Source organism: Platalea leucorodia, assembly GCF_965183815.1.
Source record: "Platalea leucorodia genome assembly, chromosome: 8".
NCBI classification, from domain to species: Eukaryota; Metazoa; Chordata; class Aves; order Pelecaniformes; family Threskiornithidae; genus Platalea; species Platalea leucorodia.
The window spans coordinates 19,101,388-19,118,105 of NC_138830.1; the positions used below are offsets into that span (position 1 = coordinate 19,101,388).

At 39.0% G+C, this 16,718-nt stretch overlaps 1 protein-coding gene across 1 annotated transcript in view; it reads left to right on the plus strand.

The window, feature by feature from the left end:
- SPHKAP (SPHK1 interactor, AKAP domain containing) overlaps positions 1 to 16,718 on the plus strand; it is a gene marked incomplete at both ends in the record, with an annotated part of 106,068 nt that overhangs the window by 70,257 nt on the left and 19,093 nt on the right. Inside the window, one exon of the mRNA XM_082319554.1 lies at positions 14,417 to 14,476. Coding sequence (XP_082175680.1) covers positions 14,417 to 14,476 — 60 coding nt within the window. The remainder of the gene's footprint in view (positions 1 to 14,416; positions 14,477 to 16,718) is intronic.

Below are 16,718 nucleotides of genomic sequence, written 5' to 3' on the forward strand. Positions count from 1 at the left end.
GAATACAGAGCCTGTGAGAATGGGTAAGTGCACAGAAGTACAGGTACTTCTGCCTGACACACAGGGATTAGGGATCGTTTCAATAATTCTGATGCAGTGGCCACCTCCTCCAGATTCCAGCACAAGATGTTTAACTGAGATATTCCATGCTCTTTTTAACTGATGGTATATAAATGTGGGTAGAGTCATATTTTTCTCAGTAGTTTTTCTAAGCATTTGGGAAGAATCAGTATCAAATCCACCAAAATGAGGTTTCCCAGTTAAAATCACTTTATGTATTACGAACAGTTTAAAGAATTTCCCGGCTTGCTTCTTAAACAGTATATTTGGGTAAGATAAGTCCTTCCAGATCCACACCTCCCACTCCTGCCCCTTTTTTTTTTTTTTCGCTGGAAGGTGCTTAAAGAACTCTGTGAGAGAAATTTATTTATCTTTACTATTTCATACTAGATTCTGGAAATCAATAGATCAGACTTCAGCTGGAGCAAGACCTAAATCTGTCAAAAACTACATGTAATTAGGCAAAACATTGTCCCAAAGCAGCTGTGAATTTGTGTGCATAAAAATAGTTTGACAAACTAGTTGAATTAGATTTAAATTAGTTTGATTAAATATTTTTTTAAGAATCAAGAGAATACCTAGGATTACAACCTCAGTAAAGAAGCATAATTATGGTATCTGGTTGCCTGTTTACCAACAGAAATAATTTCAGGCTCCACTGAGAGCAATGAAAGAGCAAATTCAAGTTGAGGGGAGAGAAAATAAAGGAGAAATGGGGGGAAAAGGAAATTTCAAAGTTCAGTTAAGGCTTTCTTTCTAATTATGCAGTGGCACTTAGGATTTTGAGAGCGTATATTTAAGATGTCAGATTAACTGACTTGAAGAATCTTTTTAATGTGACTGAACAACACATTCAGCAAGCATGGTAGGCATGGTGATTCATGACTTCATTTTCAAAAAAATTGTGGGATCCGAGATGGTGGTATCCTAGAAGACACTTCTTTTTTTATGGATGCTAACACAAAGCAGTCCTCTAAAAATAGGCAGAGAGGAAGAGAGGGCAGCACCAAAGTAAACCCCTACTTATGCAAAAGCAGACAGACCTTCAGGCCCACTCCTTTCAGGGACACATTTGGCAACTGAGCCTCCCCTGATGGCTCTGAGGGGCTTAAATAGAAAGACAGAGGAGTCCAGTGTCTTGATGGAACGATGTCAAGCAACCTCCCACAGCAACAGACTCCATCAGCAGAAGTTGAGCATTGGGCTTCAGCTTTTTTCAAGCCAAATTTTAAGCCGTGATGGTCTGTGGGAGGCAGGTGAGAAGAACAAAGAAGGCTGGAGGGGAGGTAGCTTTGATAAGGAGACAGACTGTGTTGCCTCCAGTGCTGACAGTGGGAGAAGGAGGAACTGGTGCTTCTGCCCCACCAGTGTTCTTCTTGTGACTCCTCTGCAGTTTGCAGGATCTGGTATCTGATGTGCCTGACGTGCCACACAAAGCTACCGTTCTGCATGCTAGAGATTAGATCTTCATTTCCAATCAAGACATAGCTTATGAGTACACATGGTCAAGGTCTCCTTGTGACAATCTGTAGTCACTTTTGAACTTGCTGGATGATATCTATCTAATTTGACAATAGGACAGAGGTCCCAGAGGTAAAAGTTCCTACAGGTTTCATGAATATAGATGAAACTAGGAGATCGTAAGTGCACCAGCTGAGTGTGAACTCAAACCTTGCTTATACAACAGAGAAACAAGACCAAGCCACACCTTCATAAACACTCTACTGAAGGGAAAGTAGCAGTCAAAGCTTACACCTCAAGATGCTGAAAAGTTAACCTTGAAATGTTAATACATAGGTAAGCAGGCTTTTCTAATCCCAGCACTCACATAGCCAATCAGAAAATCATCTGTTTTCCAGACAACTTCATAAGCACAAGAACATGTAATATTTCTTCTTTTTCAAGTAATCTTGCTGCTTCAGAGCTCTACCTATTTAACCCGTCTAACAGCTGGGCAGAGCTGCCCTGGAATTTGTAAAGCACACGTGAGCAGACAGATGCTATGCAAGTCTCCTTCAGCAGAAACAGAGGTCAGTCCCTAAAGGTTTAGTTTAAAATGACTGAAGCTGTTGGCAGCCATATGTTATCTTTATTACAGAACTTTAGTCAGAAATGATGAAAAGAGAAATTGGTGAGCCACAGCAGGAGCCAAGCCGACAGTGAAAGACTAAGCTGGTGAAGTTGGGCAATTAGCCTTTGTTTGAAGCATACTGTTAAGAGGGGACACACAAAGCAGAGGGCATCACTGCTGTTCTGGGCTAATCCCCCACTCTGACAAGCCTGGCACTGACATTTCTGGTTTTCTGCTTTCATGTTACTGTTTTTCTAGTAGTTTGTGTCTTATCTTCATTGGTCTTTGTGTAACTGAACTAACGTAGGTTAGTAGATTTAAGGCTGTATTTAGAGACTATGAATTGCTGAATTTAGAGGCTATGCCATGTGTTGTGAACTCAATGTTTAGAACAGGGTATGCTACCTTCTGAATTGCAGTGGAAACCACTAGCTGGTTGCTAAGAGTTTGTTTTATGTGGAAAAACTCTCTAAAGAACAGAGTGGTTCAGTCACAGAACAAGTGGATTTTTTTTTGTACTTTAACTTAATCTAGAGATTTCTACAGGGTGACTCTGTTAGACATTGACAATAAAGTGCATGGAGCTAAGAACACTGTCATCAAACCATATCCATTATAAAGCTGTAATTTCTGTTGCTTGTAACACTAGTCAGCTGTAGCTGGATCTTTTGTGTGCTGAATGCAAATACTGTTAGTGGAAGGATGAAGCATTCCTTTTCAGAGGGGAGAAAACATGATGGTCTTGGTTTAAAAATTTAATCTTATGACCCAGGAAGCAAGAAGCAGCACTGGGGCCAGGATGGGCTTGGTGGGGAGAAGAAAGAGTTTAGGGCATTATCCTGATCAGTTAGATTTTACAAACCTGATTTTTGTTCTTAATGTGTATATTGATGCGTATTTATCATACAACTGAGCTCAGTCAAAACCCATCATCAGACCTGCATGTTTCCTTCCTTAGTTCCCACCTCATTTTCTCAAAAGCAGAGAGAACTTACAGAATGGTGTGCTTTTACTACAGAAGGATCTCACTAACCTGTGGAGCAAAGGGGCCTGGGTTTAATCTAGAGACAATAGTTTCTGGTACACTGGATCCAGTCCTGAAATCCTTTCCACAGAAGGCTTTGAGTAGAGATTTATCAGGAGACATGTTTCAGGAGGCATGACAACCATGGAGCTGCTGATTTTGTCTGCTGCCCTGCAAAGTACCACCTCCCCATTCCTTCTTCCCCCACTGCAATCCAGAACAAAGGCACCTAAGCCCAGCAGACAGCAATATGTAGCAGGCCAGCGCCACTGTGTGAAAGACAGTATGAAAATGAGAAACAAGGTCTAAACTATTACGCACACTAACATTATACTACAAAAGGGGGAAAAAACATACTGGGTATCAGAATGAAGTGATAAGCATTATTGAGTAGTAAAGGCAAGTAAGAAAGAACTAGCTCAGTTTAAAAAAAACAAAACAAACAAATACACTTTTCCAGATCTTGCTGCTTTAGCTTCTGATCTAACAGCTTATACCAGGTTGTATAATGCACAATTTACTCTTCCTATCCAGCTGATAGATATGCTTTAGTAATACCTGCTCATTCATACACCTCAGAGACCTGGAGCAGGTGGAACTTGAGTCCAATCATTCTTTGATATTCATTGCTATGGAATATTTTCACTTGACACCTTTGTTTAGAAAAATCATTTGCATTTTTAAATTAGGCTTAGCAGCATTTACTTCCTCATCTTTCTCAAGTACTGAAAATGCCTGTAGAGCACCATAGAACTGTTTGACATGGACAGATAAGCAGAATGGATTTAAGTGCTTATAACTTTTTAATCTCCTTTTTTTGCTTCTACATGACATACAGGTGTCTTTGGGAAAAATAATTGATTTTTATAGTAGTTTAGAGCAACACTGTACCAAATGAGACTATCTAGGAGTATTTAAAAAATAGTAGGCAAATACTCAACTGTCCCAGAAATCTGAACATTCATTTAGTAATGCAACATCAATGTTCTCTCCTCCATACATCCAACATCGTAATAATTCCCTGCTTCAGTTGCTTATAAGATTAAAGAATGCATCTGTTTGGCTTTGTAGACTACAGGCAGTTACATTTCTTGGCTTACCAAGACTAGCCTGGGCAGAGACTGCCAAGACAATCAGAATTTAGAGCTGCAGGGAGTCAGTCTTTCACCTCTGTTTCATTGTCAAATAGCTCATTTTTCCAAACCATTAAATATTTTATATTCTTTGGTGCAGTTATTTAGCAGAGTCTGGGCTGTAGTTAACCGCAACAGTTAAAACTTCATGGCGTTTTGACAACTGAAAGTTTCAACAATTTCTGTAAAATCTTTTCCCTAGAAGTGTCTAAAAATTTGGAAGTACTTTTTTGTAAAGTTTTATCTTTGTCTTTCTGGAGAAGCCTGGTCACTGACATATTGCTCCAGACTGTGCTGATATTTAGGTAGCAGGCATCAGCCTGCCCTGCTGAACAGGAGATCAAAGGATGCAGGAAAAGGGGAAGGAGCAGGACTGGCTTCTGTGCAAGCCACAAACTGGTCTCAGGTTCATACTTATTATTTTGCTCAGGAACAAAGCCTCCTTGAAAGTAACATCCCCTGCAATGATCTTGAACAATAATTTTCCCATACCAACATTCTTCAAATACAGGAAATGGAAAAAGACAAGATTAGCTTGAACAAAGCTAAATGATGGTATCAATTATGGTTTATTGGTTTATATTTATCATTGTTTTATTCGGACTGGCCTTGAAATCAGATTTCTCAGCTTTGTTAACTGTCACAGTTATATTATCTAGTCCTCTGAGATTCTACTTGACATTTAAATGGGTACAGAAAGAAAGAAAATAAATAAGCATAAAGCCTAGCAAAAAAAGTAATTTAAGAAGACTAATGCAGGCATGTAAGGTTTTACAGAAATGTACATTAACTTTGTAGTCTTGTGCAAGCAGTAATACTTTCTATTCATTCTGCAGCAAGAACGACTTTTGACCCCAAAATGGGGTTAAAATGGTGACAGAGAAATTTTTAAATCGCAATGAGAGACAAGCAAAGGGTAGAAATATTAGGCTGGATATTGCTTTTGGGCTTGATGGATGCAGAGTCATTTCTGTGAAGTAAGCTTTACACCCAACGCAGAATCATAGAATTATTTAGGTTGGAAAAGACCCTTAAGATCATCGAGTCCAACCATTAGCCTAACACAACTGGGTACACCACTAATCCATGTCCCTAAGTGCCACGTCTACATATCTTTTAAATACCTCCAGGGATGGAGACTCAACCACTTCCCTGGGCAGCCTGGTCCAATGCCTGACTACCCTTTCAGTGAAGAAGTTTTTCCTAATATCCAACCTAAACTTACCCTGGTGCAGCTTGAGGCCGTCTCCTCTTGTCCTATCACTTATTACTTGGCAGAAGAGACCGACCCTCACCTTGTTACAACCTCCTCTCAGGTAGCTGTAGAGAGAGATAAAGTCTCCCCTCAGCCTCCTCTCCTCCAGGCTAAACAACCCCAGCTCCCTCAGCCGCTGCTCCTAAGACTTGTGCTCTAGACCCTTCACCATCCTCATTGCCCTTCTTTGGACACGCTCCAGCACCTCGATGTCCTTCTTGTAGTGAGGGGCCCAAAACTGAACACAGTATTCAAGGTGCATCGAGAGATCAGCATCAGTGGCATGGAGATTCCTCTCCTGATGCGATCTGCTCAAACCTTTCCCTCTGTTCCTTGCAACATCCCCTTTTCTCCTCCAAAATATGAGCTTTTGCTGGTGCATTGCAGTAGGATGGGTACCAGCAAGCACACAGTGCAATAACCTAAAACGAGGGAATTTGTCCTCAAAACCACCATGCTCACCTCTAGCTCTGCACACACTAATCCCTGATAGGTTGCAGGTTGGAAGAACATCAGGCAGCCATTTGCATGGTGCAAACAGCCTGCACTTGAGGGAGAGGACTCCTCTGGCATGGTGTGCAAACACTGGCGTCTTGCATAAATAATGGGATTTCTGCTTGAGAATGTCCTGGGAGCATTGGGGCAGTCTCTGAGTCATTGATAACAAGATTCCCATCCAACACAATGAATTTTCCCAAGATCTCAAATTTCTGAAGCTGCAACGTAGGGAGACTTCTACTCTCCAAAGCCTGAGTCACAGTGAAAACCTGATAGCAGCTTTTCAGCACATGAATCAGAATTATATTGTACAAATTGTACTGAGAGGTGCAGACATATTGGCCTCAGGTGTCAGTTATGAAGGTTTTCTTTTAGTAAATAATTGTGGTGAAAGCACCAAAGCCATAAGCTTCCCAAAAAATTCACACAAGCAGTCTCCTTTCACGCAAGTCGTACCAAACCTAGAAGCTAAAAAAATTCCTAGGATCTCCAAAATTATGAGGTAGTTTGTTTAGTTATTAGCTAAAGGGTAATCTCATGTGACATTTTAGAACATTTATTTAGAAATCATCATTTTACAGCTATTTTGTTGGTCTTTCTAAAAAAAAATGCTACTTGAAACTCTATTGGGATTACAAGACTCAAGAAGCTGCAAGTTTAAATAACAGAGGGGTCAGTAATTAGGGGTCCTTACAGACAGGCTATATACACACACACACACACATGTATATATCACAAGAAGTCCAAGAGTTTTTATTTAGCCTTCACATTAGCATAAATAATTCAAATAAAAATAAATGCAAGGTTCTTTTTGGGAGCTTTGCAGATCAGCATTTTGATAACCATGAAAACAAATGATCTTGTCATACAGACAGAAAAAACAGATGGCTGCATTGCTAGAATCTACTAGAAAAGGCATTTTATGCCATCCTAATATAAGTTAAAAATATCTGAATGTTGCTGGTCATTTTCAAAGAGAAAAATCTCACAGAAAATTTCTGGACAAAATATGGCACGTTGCCACTCCTTTGATACTTCCTGTGGGTGACAGTTTGCTTTGTCTCAGATGCACGGAGTAAACCAATATTTTTTCCTAGGGCTTTCGCTGACTTCAGCTCCTAAGGGAGCATGACATGCAGCTGTACCTTCTATGAAATAGACACTTACCGTTCCAGTGAGTGATGCCTTGGAGTAGCTATATTTGGTTATTGTGCTGTGGGGAAATTACAGTGATCTAAACTATCTTTCTAAAGTCAGGACTCTGACTTTGGTCTAATAAATGTTTAGAGCAACTGTATTGTTTTTCTACTTTTGTACAGATGAAATTAGGATGAGAATAAGGCTCAGAATTCCAAAACTGCCATCCCATCACAGAGTTATTGCTGATAGCAGAAATGAATGAGGTCAGACACTCCATTAAATCCTTAAAAACAACTGTCATTGCAATCACAGTTGCTGTAAAGTTTCACAACCCTCTTCACAAATTGTACGTTCACAGTTCTACATATGAAAAAGGGATAAAGTGTTCAGTAGCATAATAGCGTATAAGAAACAATACACATCTGGAGAACAAACAATACCTGCCCAAAATATAGAGGGGAAACAGCGTGGAAATAAATGCCAAGCCTTTAATTTCTCAAAGGATAATGCTAAATAATCAGAACGTCACTGCATTAATGTAAGATGCATGTTACTCACACTGGGCACAAGGAGCAAGAGAAGATGGAAACAAGCACAGTCAGATACACATTAATTTGAAAGTCACGTTGTAAGAGTTTCATATCTACATCACCCAAACCAGGACAGAGAGAAGAGAGCCGGCTGCCCTGACATACAGCTACCTTCCTGCTCCCACCACTGGACTCCCATCAGCAACAGATGCTAACATTTAAAGTGAACAAACAACGACCGAGTGTCATCGGAGAAAGCTTAAAGTGCAAGGAACAGCACAGTTTGAACTTGCCTTTCCTGCTGTGGAGATACAATCACTGCTTCAGTTCTTTGCCCTTGAGGACTGCATTCTCATCAGCACTTCAGCGGGTTTTATATACAAAACTACTACGAGTCTTGGGCTCAGCAGCCATTCAGCCTTCCTAAGCCACACGGTTGTATCCCACACGTCCTCAGGCTTAGGCATTTAAACTATGTTTTTTCCTTTGCACCCAGGAACTGCCTGCTCAGAATTATTTTCTCCTGCGATCTCTCCTGGTGCTAATTATCTTTTTCACTTCTGTTTGTAGGAAATTAAACTTGAGTTTCATGGGCGGATTGCAGTGCAGTCCCAAACCAGTTATTTCCTCTAACTCTCTCCTGGCTGTCTGAATTTGCACCTTGCATGTCTGAGTAGACTTGGTGTTGTGACAGGCGACAGGAGAGAGGATAGAAAAAGCAGACCACCACAGACCTGGGACATAAAGACCCTATAAACTGAGTTTCCAGACAGCGTCTACATACTGACATACCAACCAGGACAGCACAGAACATGGTGAGTTCTGCACAATTCCCCTGCAAATCCAAATACATACACAGAAGTTTAGCCTATGCTGAAGAATATGGAACCAAACCCAGCCTGCTAGTGATACCTAGGCCAAAGCTGATGAGGATCAGCTGTATGGATACAGTGGTAGAGTGAAAGGGATGAAGTGGTTTGTGCCACCTGAATGTTGTCCTGCCACCATTTTGGCATTTTGATACCATCTTTAGCCATATGGTCTCAATCCACCAAGTGACATAGATTAGAAATGAAGAAACCATGTTTGAGAGTGTCCTTTAGGTTACAAAGTCATAAACTCAAATGTTAGAAAATGGCAGATACACAGTTCTCTGCTTCTTCATAATTCTGCATCTTTTTGCAGTCTTCCTATTCACTGAATCAGGCAGAGATCCTGTGCTGCATAAATGTGGGCATACAAGGTAAAATTAAGGTTGCACAAGCCATCTGTATATAATTTTCTAATATATATAATTCTAATTTTCAAGTTTGTCTCTTCATTTTAAATTCTTTTAAAATAGATGTTGAAATTTATTTGGGAGGATGATATATAATGCATATGTATTTGGATTTTGGGGGGGGGAGGGAATAAACCCCTCTTGCAGCACTTTAAACAAATGCTGATCACAGTCCTTTACAGCGCAGAACACAAGACTATGGCTCTCACTTCACTTACCAGGGTAACTATATCAGTTAGGTGCAAGGGACAGCTATTATCCCAGTGAGAGGGAGGAATATAGTGGATTTTCAGTTCAACCTCTTCCCTAAGAAGAAGCTGGAAGAACTCATGCTTCATGGGAGAAAAGGAACCAAGCATCTCAAAGCTGTTTCTCTTCTCAAAAGCTGCTAGCAAGTCCTAGCTGTTACAGCACTGTGCAAGAAGCTACTATTATTGTGTCAGGATGAACCCAGCCTTCAAAGATCTCTGCTAAGTTAGTATTTTGACATAGAAGAGGACTGGAAAACAAATAGATTTTCTGCTTCGTTAAAAAAAATAGTAGTTTAATAAAAAAAAAAAAACACACACAAAAAAAAACAAAAAAAAAAAAACATAAGCTAGGGCTTGTTTTAATCTCACCAAAAGTTGTAAGATATTTCATAGGACAAAGAAAAAGCCTTTCCTTACTGTCAGGCATTGATACAGACAATAGAAAGAGGCATTAGCGTTTCCTAAAACAAACAGAAAAAAGTAGTTTGGCAATCTCTTACCTGGGGAAAATAGTACAAAACTGAAATAGACTTCACCCTAGAACACTTAGGAAAAGTACACGTATTTTTTTAAAATCACTGTTGTTAGTATTATACCTCTGAGACAGTGTTTCTTATCATCAGTGTGCTTTTTTGTCTAGGGAATATTAAAATGCCAGTGATACCAACCTTGGTTAATACAAGCGAAATGAAAGCAATGAGGGAAATATAGACAATAATATATTTCTTTGCTTGTCATTCAGCTGTTTGCCAGCATCAGTACTCGAAAAAAAAAATGAAATTGCTTTACTCTTCCAAAGTGAGAGCACAGTGCTACGCTTTTAGCGATTCCCTGAGGCCGTCTGTCAATGAGTGAAATATATTTTGTGTATAGTACATTGCATCCTTAAGTGCTTTATAAACACATTATTTCTTAACATGTAGTTCTTTTAAGAAGTAATAGTCTTAATTTGCAGACAGTGGACACTGAGGTGTCTGCATAGTTTCTACACCAACTCAAGAGCAGATTTCAGGACTTGAAATTGTTGATCTAGAGAATTTACTCCATACACCTCTTACCAGTCACAGAAATTATCATGCAAAATAGGTAAGAAAAAAGAAAAAAAAAGTTTCTCTGTTTGCTTTTTATATAATCCTGGAAAGTAAAGGCTTCTTCAAGATCAAAGCTCAGCACGTTAGTAATCATAATCTGCCTGGTACTGTCCTAGTAGAAACTCCTGGAGAGTTTTATGAAGAGGAGGCTTAGGGGGTCAGACTCCAATTCATGTTATTCACATACCAGAATCTGCATAGAGTTTCTATTTACGCTGTGATTGTGTATTAAATGGTTTCTGGATATGTAGCGTACTGCTTTCTGCCAGTATTGAGACTCTAGATTTGAGTGCAGTGGTACATGTTCACCAAAAGAATTGTTCTCACTTGAGCAAATAGAATTTCTACACTGGAAACGCTACTGAACCAAAAGTACATATTAGCATCTAACAGGGAAGTTGTGGGTAACTCTCCCATGATATAAAGCCAGAATTTGCGTGGTGGTTTTTTTTCCTTTTTGTATTATGTAACACCATTTAATTTTTGTTGGTTTTGTCCCCCCAAAATAAATATTTCCTAAGCCAGAAAAAAAGGCAATATCTTGATGTTTCTGCATGGTTTTCAGAAAGCAGCTCAGTATGAGTGAAGAGCAGACACATTTTAGAAGTGAAAAGATGTTTGTAGGAAGACAAGGATGTGAGGTGTAAAGGAGAAGTGTATGGGAAAGGATTGGCATTTAAAGATACTATGATTAGGACAAGGTTATGTTCTAGTTAAACTAAGGTAAAATACATTAACCTGCATCTGATCCAAAGGAAAAAAGTCAGAATTAAATTGAGGTTAACAAATGCTGACCTGACCTTGGCTCTTTCTTCATAATCTATGCAATATTTCCCTCCTTATTATGTGGTGTTGTTTTGCCTTGTTTTGATGGAGACATCTCTGATAATTACTAGAAGTTCATAGAATCATTAAGGTTGGAAAAAACCTCTGAGATCATCGAGTCCAACCGTTAACCTATCTGCCAGGGCCACCTCTACACCATGTCCTCAAGCACCACATCCACACATTTTTTGAACACTTCCAGGGACTGTGATTGCACCACGTCCCTGGGCAGTCTGTTCCAACGCCTAACCACTCCCTCTGTGAAGAAATTTTTCCTCATCTAAATCTCCCCTGGCACAACTTGAAGGCATTTCCTCTTGTCCTGTCACTTGTTACTTGGGAGAAGAGACCAACCCCCACCTTGCTACAACCTCCTTTCAGGTAGTTGTAGAGAGCAATAAGGTCTCCCCGGAGCCTCCTCTCCTCCAAACTAAACCACCCCTTCATCAAGCAATGCAAGCTAGTGAGAGCTTACATTTTGTATTATGTAAGCAGAAAACAGTGAGAGATTTTTCAGATGGATCTTTTTCTCTTTGAGCACCTCTAGTGAAGTATCTCCAAGAAAAATATCCTCACAGTGAACTTCCTAGAAGGCAGCAGTAATGCAGAGCCTGCCAGGATGGAGCTGTAGAGTTAATTTGTGATTACAGTAGCCATCTAGTCCCACCTCCTGCTCAAAACAGGGCTAATCTCAAAGCAAACAGCAAAACAGAAAAAGTAAATGAGTTCTCCAGTGTCTTTCACCAGTGCAAAACTATTTTTGTGTAAAAATTGCCTATAATTAAAACTACAAAATCCACAGAACAGGAAAACGCTAAGAGACTGCATTGCCAGTGTAATAAATCAATGTCAATGAAATTTGACAAGTGTATTTGGAAACTGGATTCAGTACTGCCGTAGGTTTTATAATATAAGTTCATTAGGTTCTGAAAATAAAAAAGAAAATAGATGAAAGAAAGAGAACGTGACTTTAAATAATAGGTATTCCTGCTTATACTGTTATTTCTTATATTATTATTTCTTCTACAGAGGCATTAGTGAGTTATATGCCATCCATGACACATGAAATAGAGATGATGATTTTTTGGCTGCTCAGAAAGGGCATACCTTTAGGATGGTAGTCGGTGTCACTGGTAGGAGTGCCAGTGTATAACACAGCAAAGACATGTACCATTGTACCAACACGGAGGTAGCAAATGTAAAAAACAAGGTTTACCAGAGAGTCGAGTGTTTGGCTGAAATGTGCATGCAGACACGACTGCTCCTACGCAGCTTTTCCACAAAGCTTTCACACTGAATCCAGTACAAAACTAGACCTTAACACTCTGGCATGGGGGCTTGGAAACAAAGCTCCTAAGTAACAGCCCTACCTGCAGCACGGTAGTGAACATGCTTGGGAGGACTAGAAACTGGACCCATACCTTCCAGGACTCCTACCCTGGTTGCCAAATTAATGGTCGCCTAAGCAAATGCACCTCCACCTGCGGACTCATAACCACGTATCACTGCGGGCATTGGGCAAGTACCCATGCGAATCAAGAGCATAATTTTCTAAAGCTTTGTAATAACTACCTATTGCTGATATGTAAAATGCCTACATGTAAAATCCCAGTGGAAAGTAAGACAAATTTTTGACTGTATAATTAACTGTGACATGTTTAGGACATTACATAACCACCGCATTATATTGCTAGAAGGTATTTTTAATACTTTATAGCTTAGAAATTTTTTATAACTATTTCTTAAAAGTTAACCAGCCATAAAATGCAGATGACTGGCATATCCTGATTGTTGACATTGTCAGGCAGAGAAATATTTTTCCTAAAATTGTAAAAATGTTGGAAAAAATGTTTTAAAGTTCATATAAAGATGCCATTAAACTATTTAAAAGGGCAAAAAGCTTTCTTTTTTCAGTGGGGTTTTTTTGGTTTACAATGGGAGGTCTGGCTGGATCTTTCCATCTGCTGTGCTGGCTGTTACTGCAGATGGTCATAATCTGTACATATGGTATGTGCATATATAAACTGAAATCAGTGTTGTCTTGGGGTAAAAGCAGGCACACAACAGGAGCTTGGATGCCTAACACAAGAGTATTGGTGAAGGGGATAATTTAGAGCATTTTATTTTTCTAGGGGAAATTTACATAGAATTAGGGAAAGAAGCATTTACTGTTTGCTGGAAAAGAAAAAAAAAAAAAGAAATCACTCAGCTCTTAGAAGGTAAATTCTGGATCTGCAACTTTTTTGGAATCAGGTGCTGGCTTCAGCTCAGCCCTGAATCTGTGCCAGATTTTGTTTTAAACCAAGACAACACCAAACTCTCACAAACTTCTAAAGAGATATCCACAGTACTCAGAAGTAGGACAGTCAGCCTAGCTTTGGAGTCCCTGTTCTAACTCGGAAATAAAGCTGAAGGAGGAATTTTCTTATTTCTGAAAATTAGAAAATGGCCTTCCAATCACGTAAAAAACCAAAAGTCTTCAGAAATGAAATGGTCTTTAGATCTGAAGTTTCTGCTTAAGTCAATCTCACCACCATTAAAATGGTTGCTGAAACTCATAACGATCAAAGAAGGGGCAAAAGACCTTGCCGTTAAAAGTAGTACTTTCCAGTGAATCACATGTAAATTTACTAGATAGTATGCTGGTCTGCCACCTGTTGTAGTGCCCGGTTAGCCCTGCTGAAAACTTCTGCTTGCATATTGGCTCATGAACCAAGGTTAAAAAAAATTATTTCCATAAAGTCTTAAACTTCTACTTAGGAAGGCTGGAAAGTTAGAAAAAATACTACAATATTTATGCGATGTGGAGAAAACTCTAAAAACAACTCACAATTTGTATATATATCAACACTTGCGCTTATGAAACATTTAGCAGCAAGTGCCTAAAAAGAAGAAATCATTGGAAAAGCAAGACATGAAGAGTTTATCTGGTATACAATCAAAACGATTTTTAACATTTCCTCTATCTTTTCTAATGTGCTCTGTATTACAGTTTACTGGCAACATTTGCCCATTCATCAGACAAGCTAATTGTCAGAGCAGGTAAAGTCATGACTTACTTTTGTTTCTTATTTCTCCTTTCTTAATATCTACTCTGCTTGCTATTCTCTTTGCTAACATTTCAGCCTTTCTTGTACTAGGAAAAGTCTTCACATATTCAGCTACAAGGCTAGAAAAGGAACATATATTGACTTTAAAGGGTTGCTGCCATTCTAATATGACTTTAAAAGCTACTGTTTCTTTTTCTCTCTTATTACAGGTTTGTTTTGTGAATTTAGATGCAAACAGAGATGATTGCAGTGATGAGCAAGTGAAACAGGTAACAGTTTAGGTCTTAATAACATGCATAGTGTGTCTAGTCAGGTACACCAGAACTCTCCAATACAAACCCAGATCAAAATCCTATGGACAAATCAAAGCCAGCCCTAGATTTTTAATCCTTACAGAGAGCGATGCATCAGGAATCTGAAATTATCTCAACACCAGGCCATATTTTATAGCTTTTCTTACTCCCATCCCAGAAATATCTAACAGATTGTTGCAGCCTGTGAATTCACAGCAGTTACCATGTGAGTAGACTTGCTCAGCCTTGGTTTTATCAGAGAAGTGAATACGGATATGTCATACATTCAATTTTTTAATTTGACATAATACTACATAAAAATAATTTCTGATGTCTCTCTTTCCTACTGCCAAAAAGCCTTTAAGAATCTTCTACTCATTTAGGTCTTGTTCAGCTGACCAGTCTTACTCAGTCAAACTCCAGACAGTTTAATTATGTGGTCTTGAGGAGGGGTCTAGCTAAAACAGAACTAAAGGTGTGTTTTACCTGTTTAACTGAAAGTTTGGAGGGTAGAAAAAAGGAATTAAAAAAAAAGAAAGAAAAAGAAAAAAAGCTTTGTTATTTTACAAACACTTAAGACAAACTACATCATGATATGCTATTTAAAATACATACCATTCCAAAAAACCCTCAGACCTGAGGAAGTCACATTTTAAAGATATGTCCTGGTGTCAGTTTTGAGTTTACATCTTCCTTTGTCAGTTCATTTTCATCATCCTGGCTTGGCGCCTATGATCAACATATGTGGTAAGTGAACAAAGGCAGGATCTCCTGACAGTCCAGGGAGTTCCTCAGTAAAGCATTACGGTTAGTTTGCTGAAACCACTTTTAGCTCATGGGAGGACAACCAATGCTGGGACCTTGTTGCCTCCTGCAAGTCATTCATTAGCAGGAACTGTTTTTCTATGCTGTTTTCTGCATCCTGGATCTGCGAGAATTCAGATGTCAAAAATAAAAACGGCTTCCTACAGCAAAATGATTTTTCTGTTGAATCAGCAGGTTAACTACGCAGAACGGTGTGAGAGGTTTAACTTTACTGAATCCACAGAAGCACTGGTTGTTTTCTAATAAGCAATGATTTTATTGTCATTTACAGTGTTTATTAAGGAACAAAAGCTATAGCAAGTCATAAGGAAATACCAAAAGTTTCTCCCTCAGTCTTATAGCTAGATATCTGTAAGAGCCAACTTAAACTATCTTTATGCAGCTACCCTTTACAATGCCTGGAGATTAGATTACTCCTTCACAAGCACAAATCGCCTTTGAAATCAGCTGCATGATTTTTACCTATCAGCCCTACAGCAGTAGCGCATTCACCACCCGTGCACTTCACATAGCCCTAATCTGTTCCTTCACAGCAGAGCCCGGTCGGCTCCCCGCCGTGCTGCACCCTGACATGCCCACAGTTGGCACGTGGCGGGACTGGTAATGGAGAGACCACAACGTTTGGCCACATTTTAGAAAGGTAGTTTCTGGTGCAGAGTCTACACGTTGATTAGCCATGACTGGGAGATGATATTTTTCTTTTAGTTTTCAGTGTAGGTAATAGCAATTCACTGCTAGCACAGGCACTGTGTATTCTTCTCTAAGAGGAAACTCACTCATCACAAGTTTTGTGTATAATATGCAGTTTGTGTAAATTAGCTTTGAGTGGGGTGGATTTTTATACAACATGCTGATGTCGTGAAAGCATTTCATAGAAGAATTTTAAAGGTGTTAGCATAGCTGTTGTTCATATGAAATATATAACTATTTACTAATAGGTACTGTTAGGATTTTACATTACCCTTTGAACCTTGGAATGGGTTAAATTGGGGGCTTTTTTGAGTAAAATAATCATCTTTCCAGATTTTTCCTTTTTTGTTCTGAACAAAAGGTAAGGAACTGAAGTAAAAGATATACAAAATGCCATGATTTCCTACCTAAGAAATCTAATAAAATGTGGCAATTTAAGCAGTAGAAAAATAGAGGTACGTAGAGAAATATGTGTGATAACAGAAAGGTTATAATTTGAAAAAAGAAAAGGATGAGAACTTTTTTATACTATACTGAAATGTCAAACTGAATTGAAGCACTGAATTCGGTTATGTCAAATATAAATACTTAGCCTCATCTGAAGATCAGTCTGCAGAAAAGTTAATTGTTCCCCAAAATTGAATTAGATTTGCTAAGCCAGAAAGTTTTATTATATCTAATTCAGTACTAATAACAGTACTGC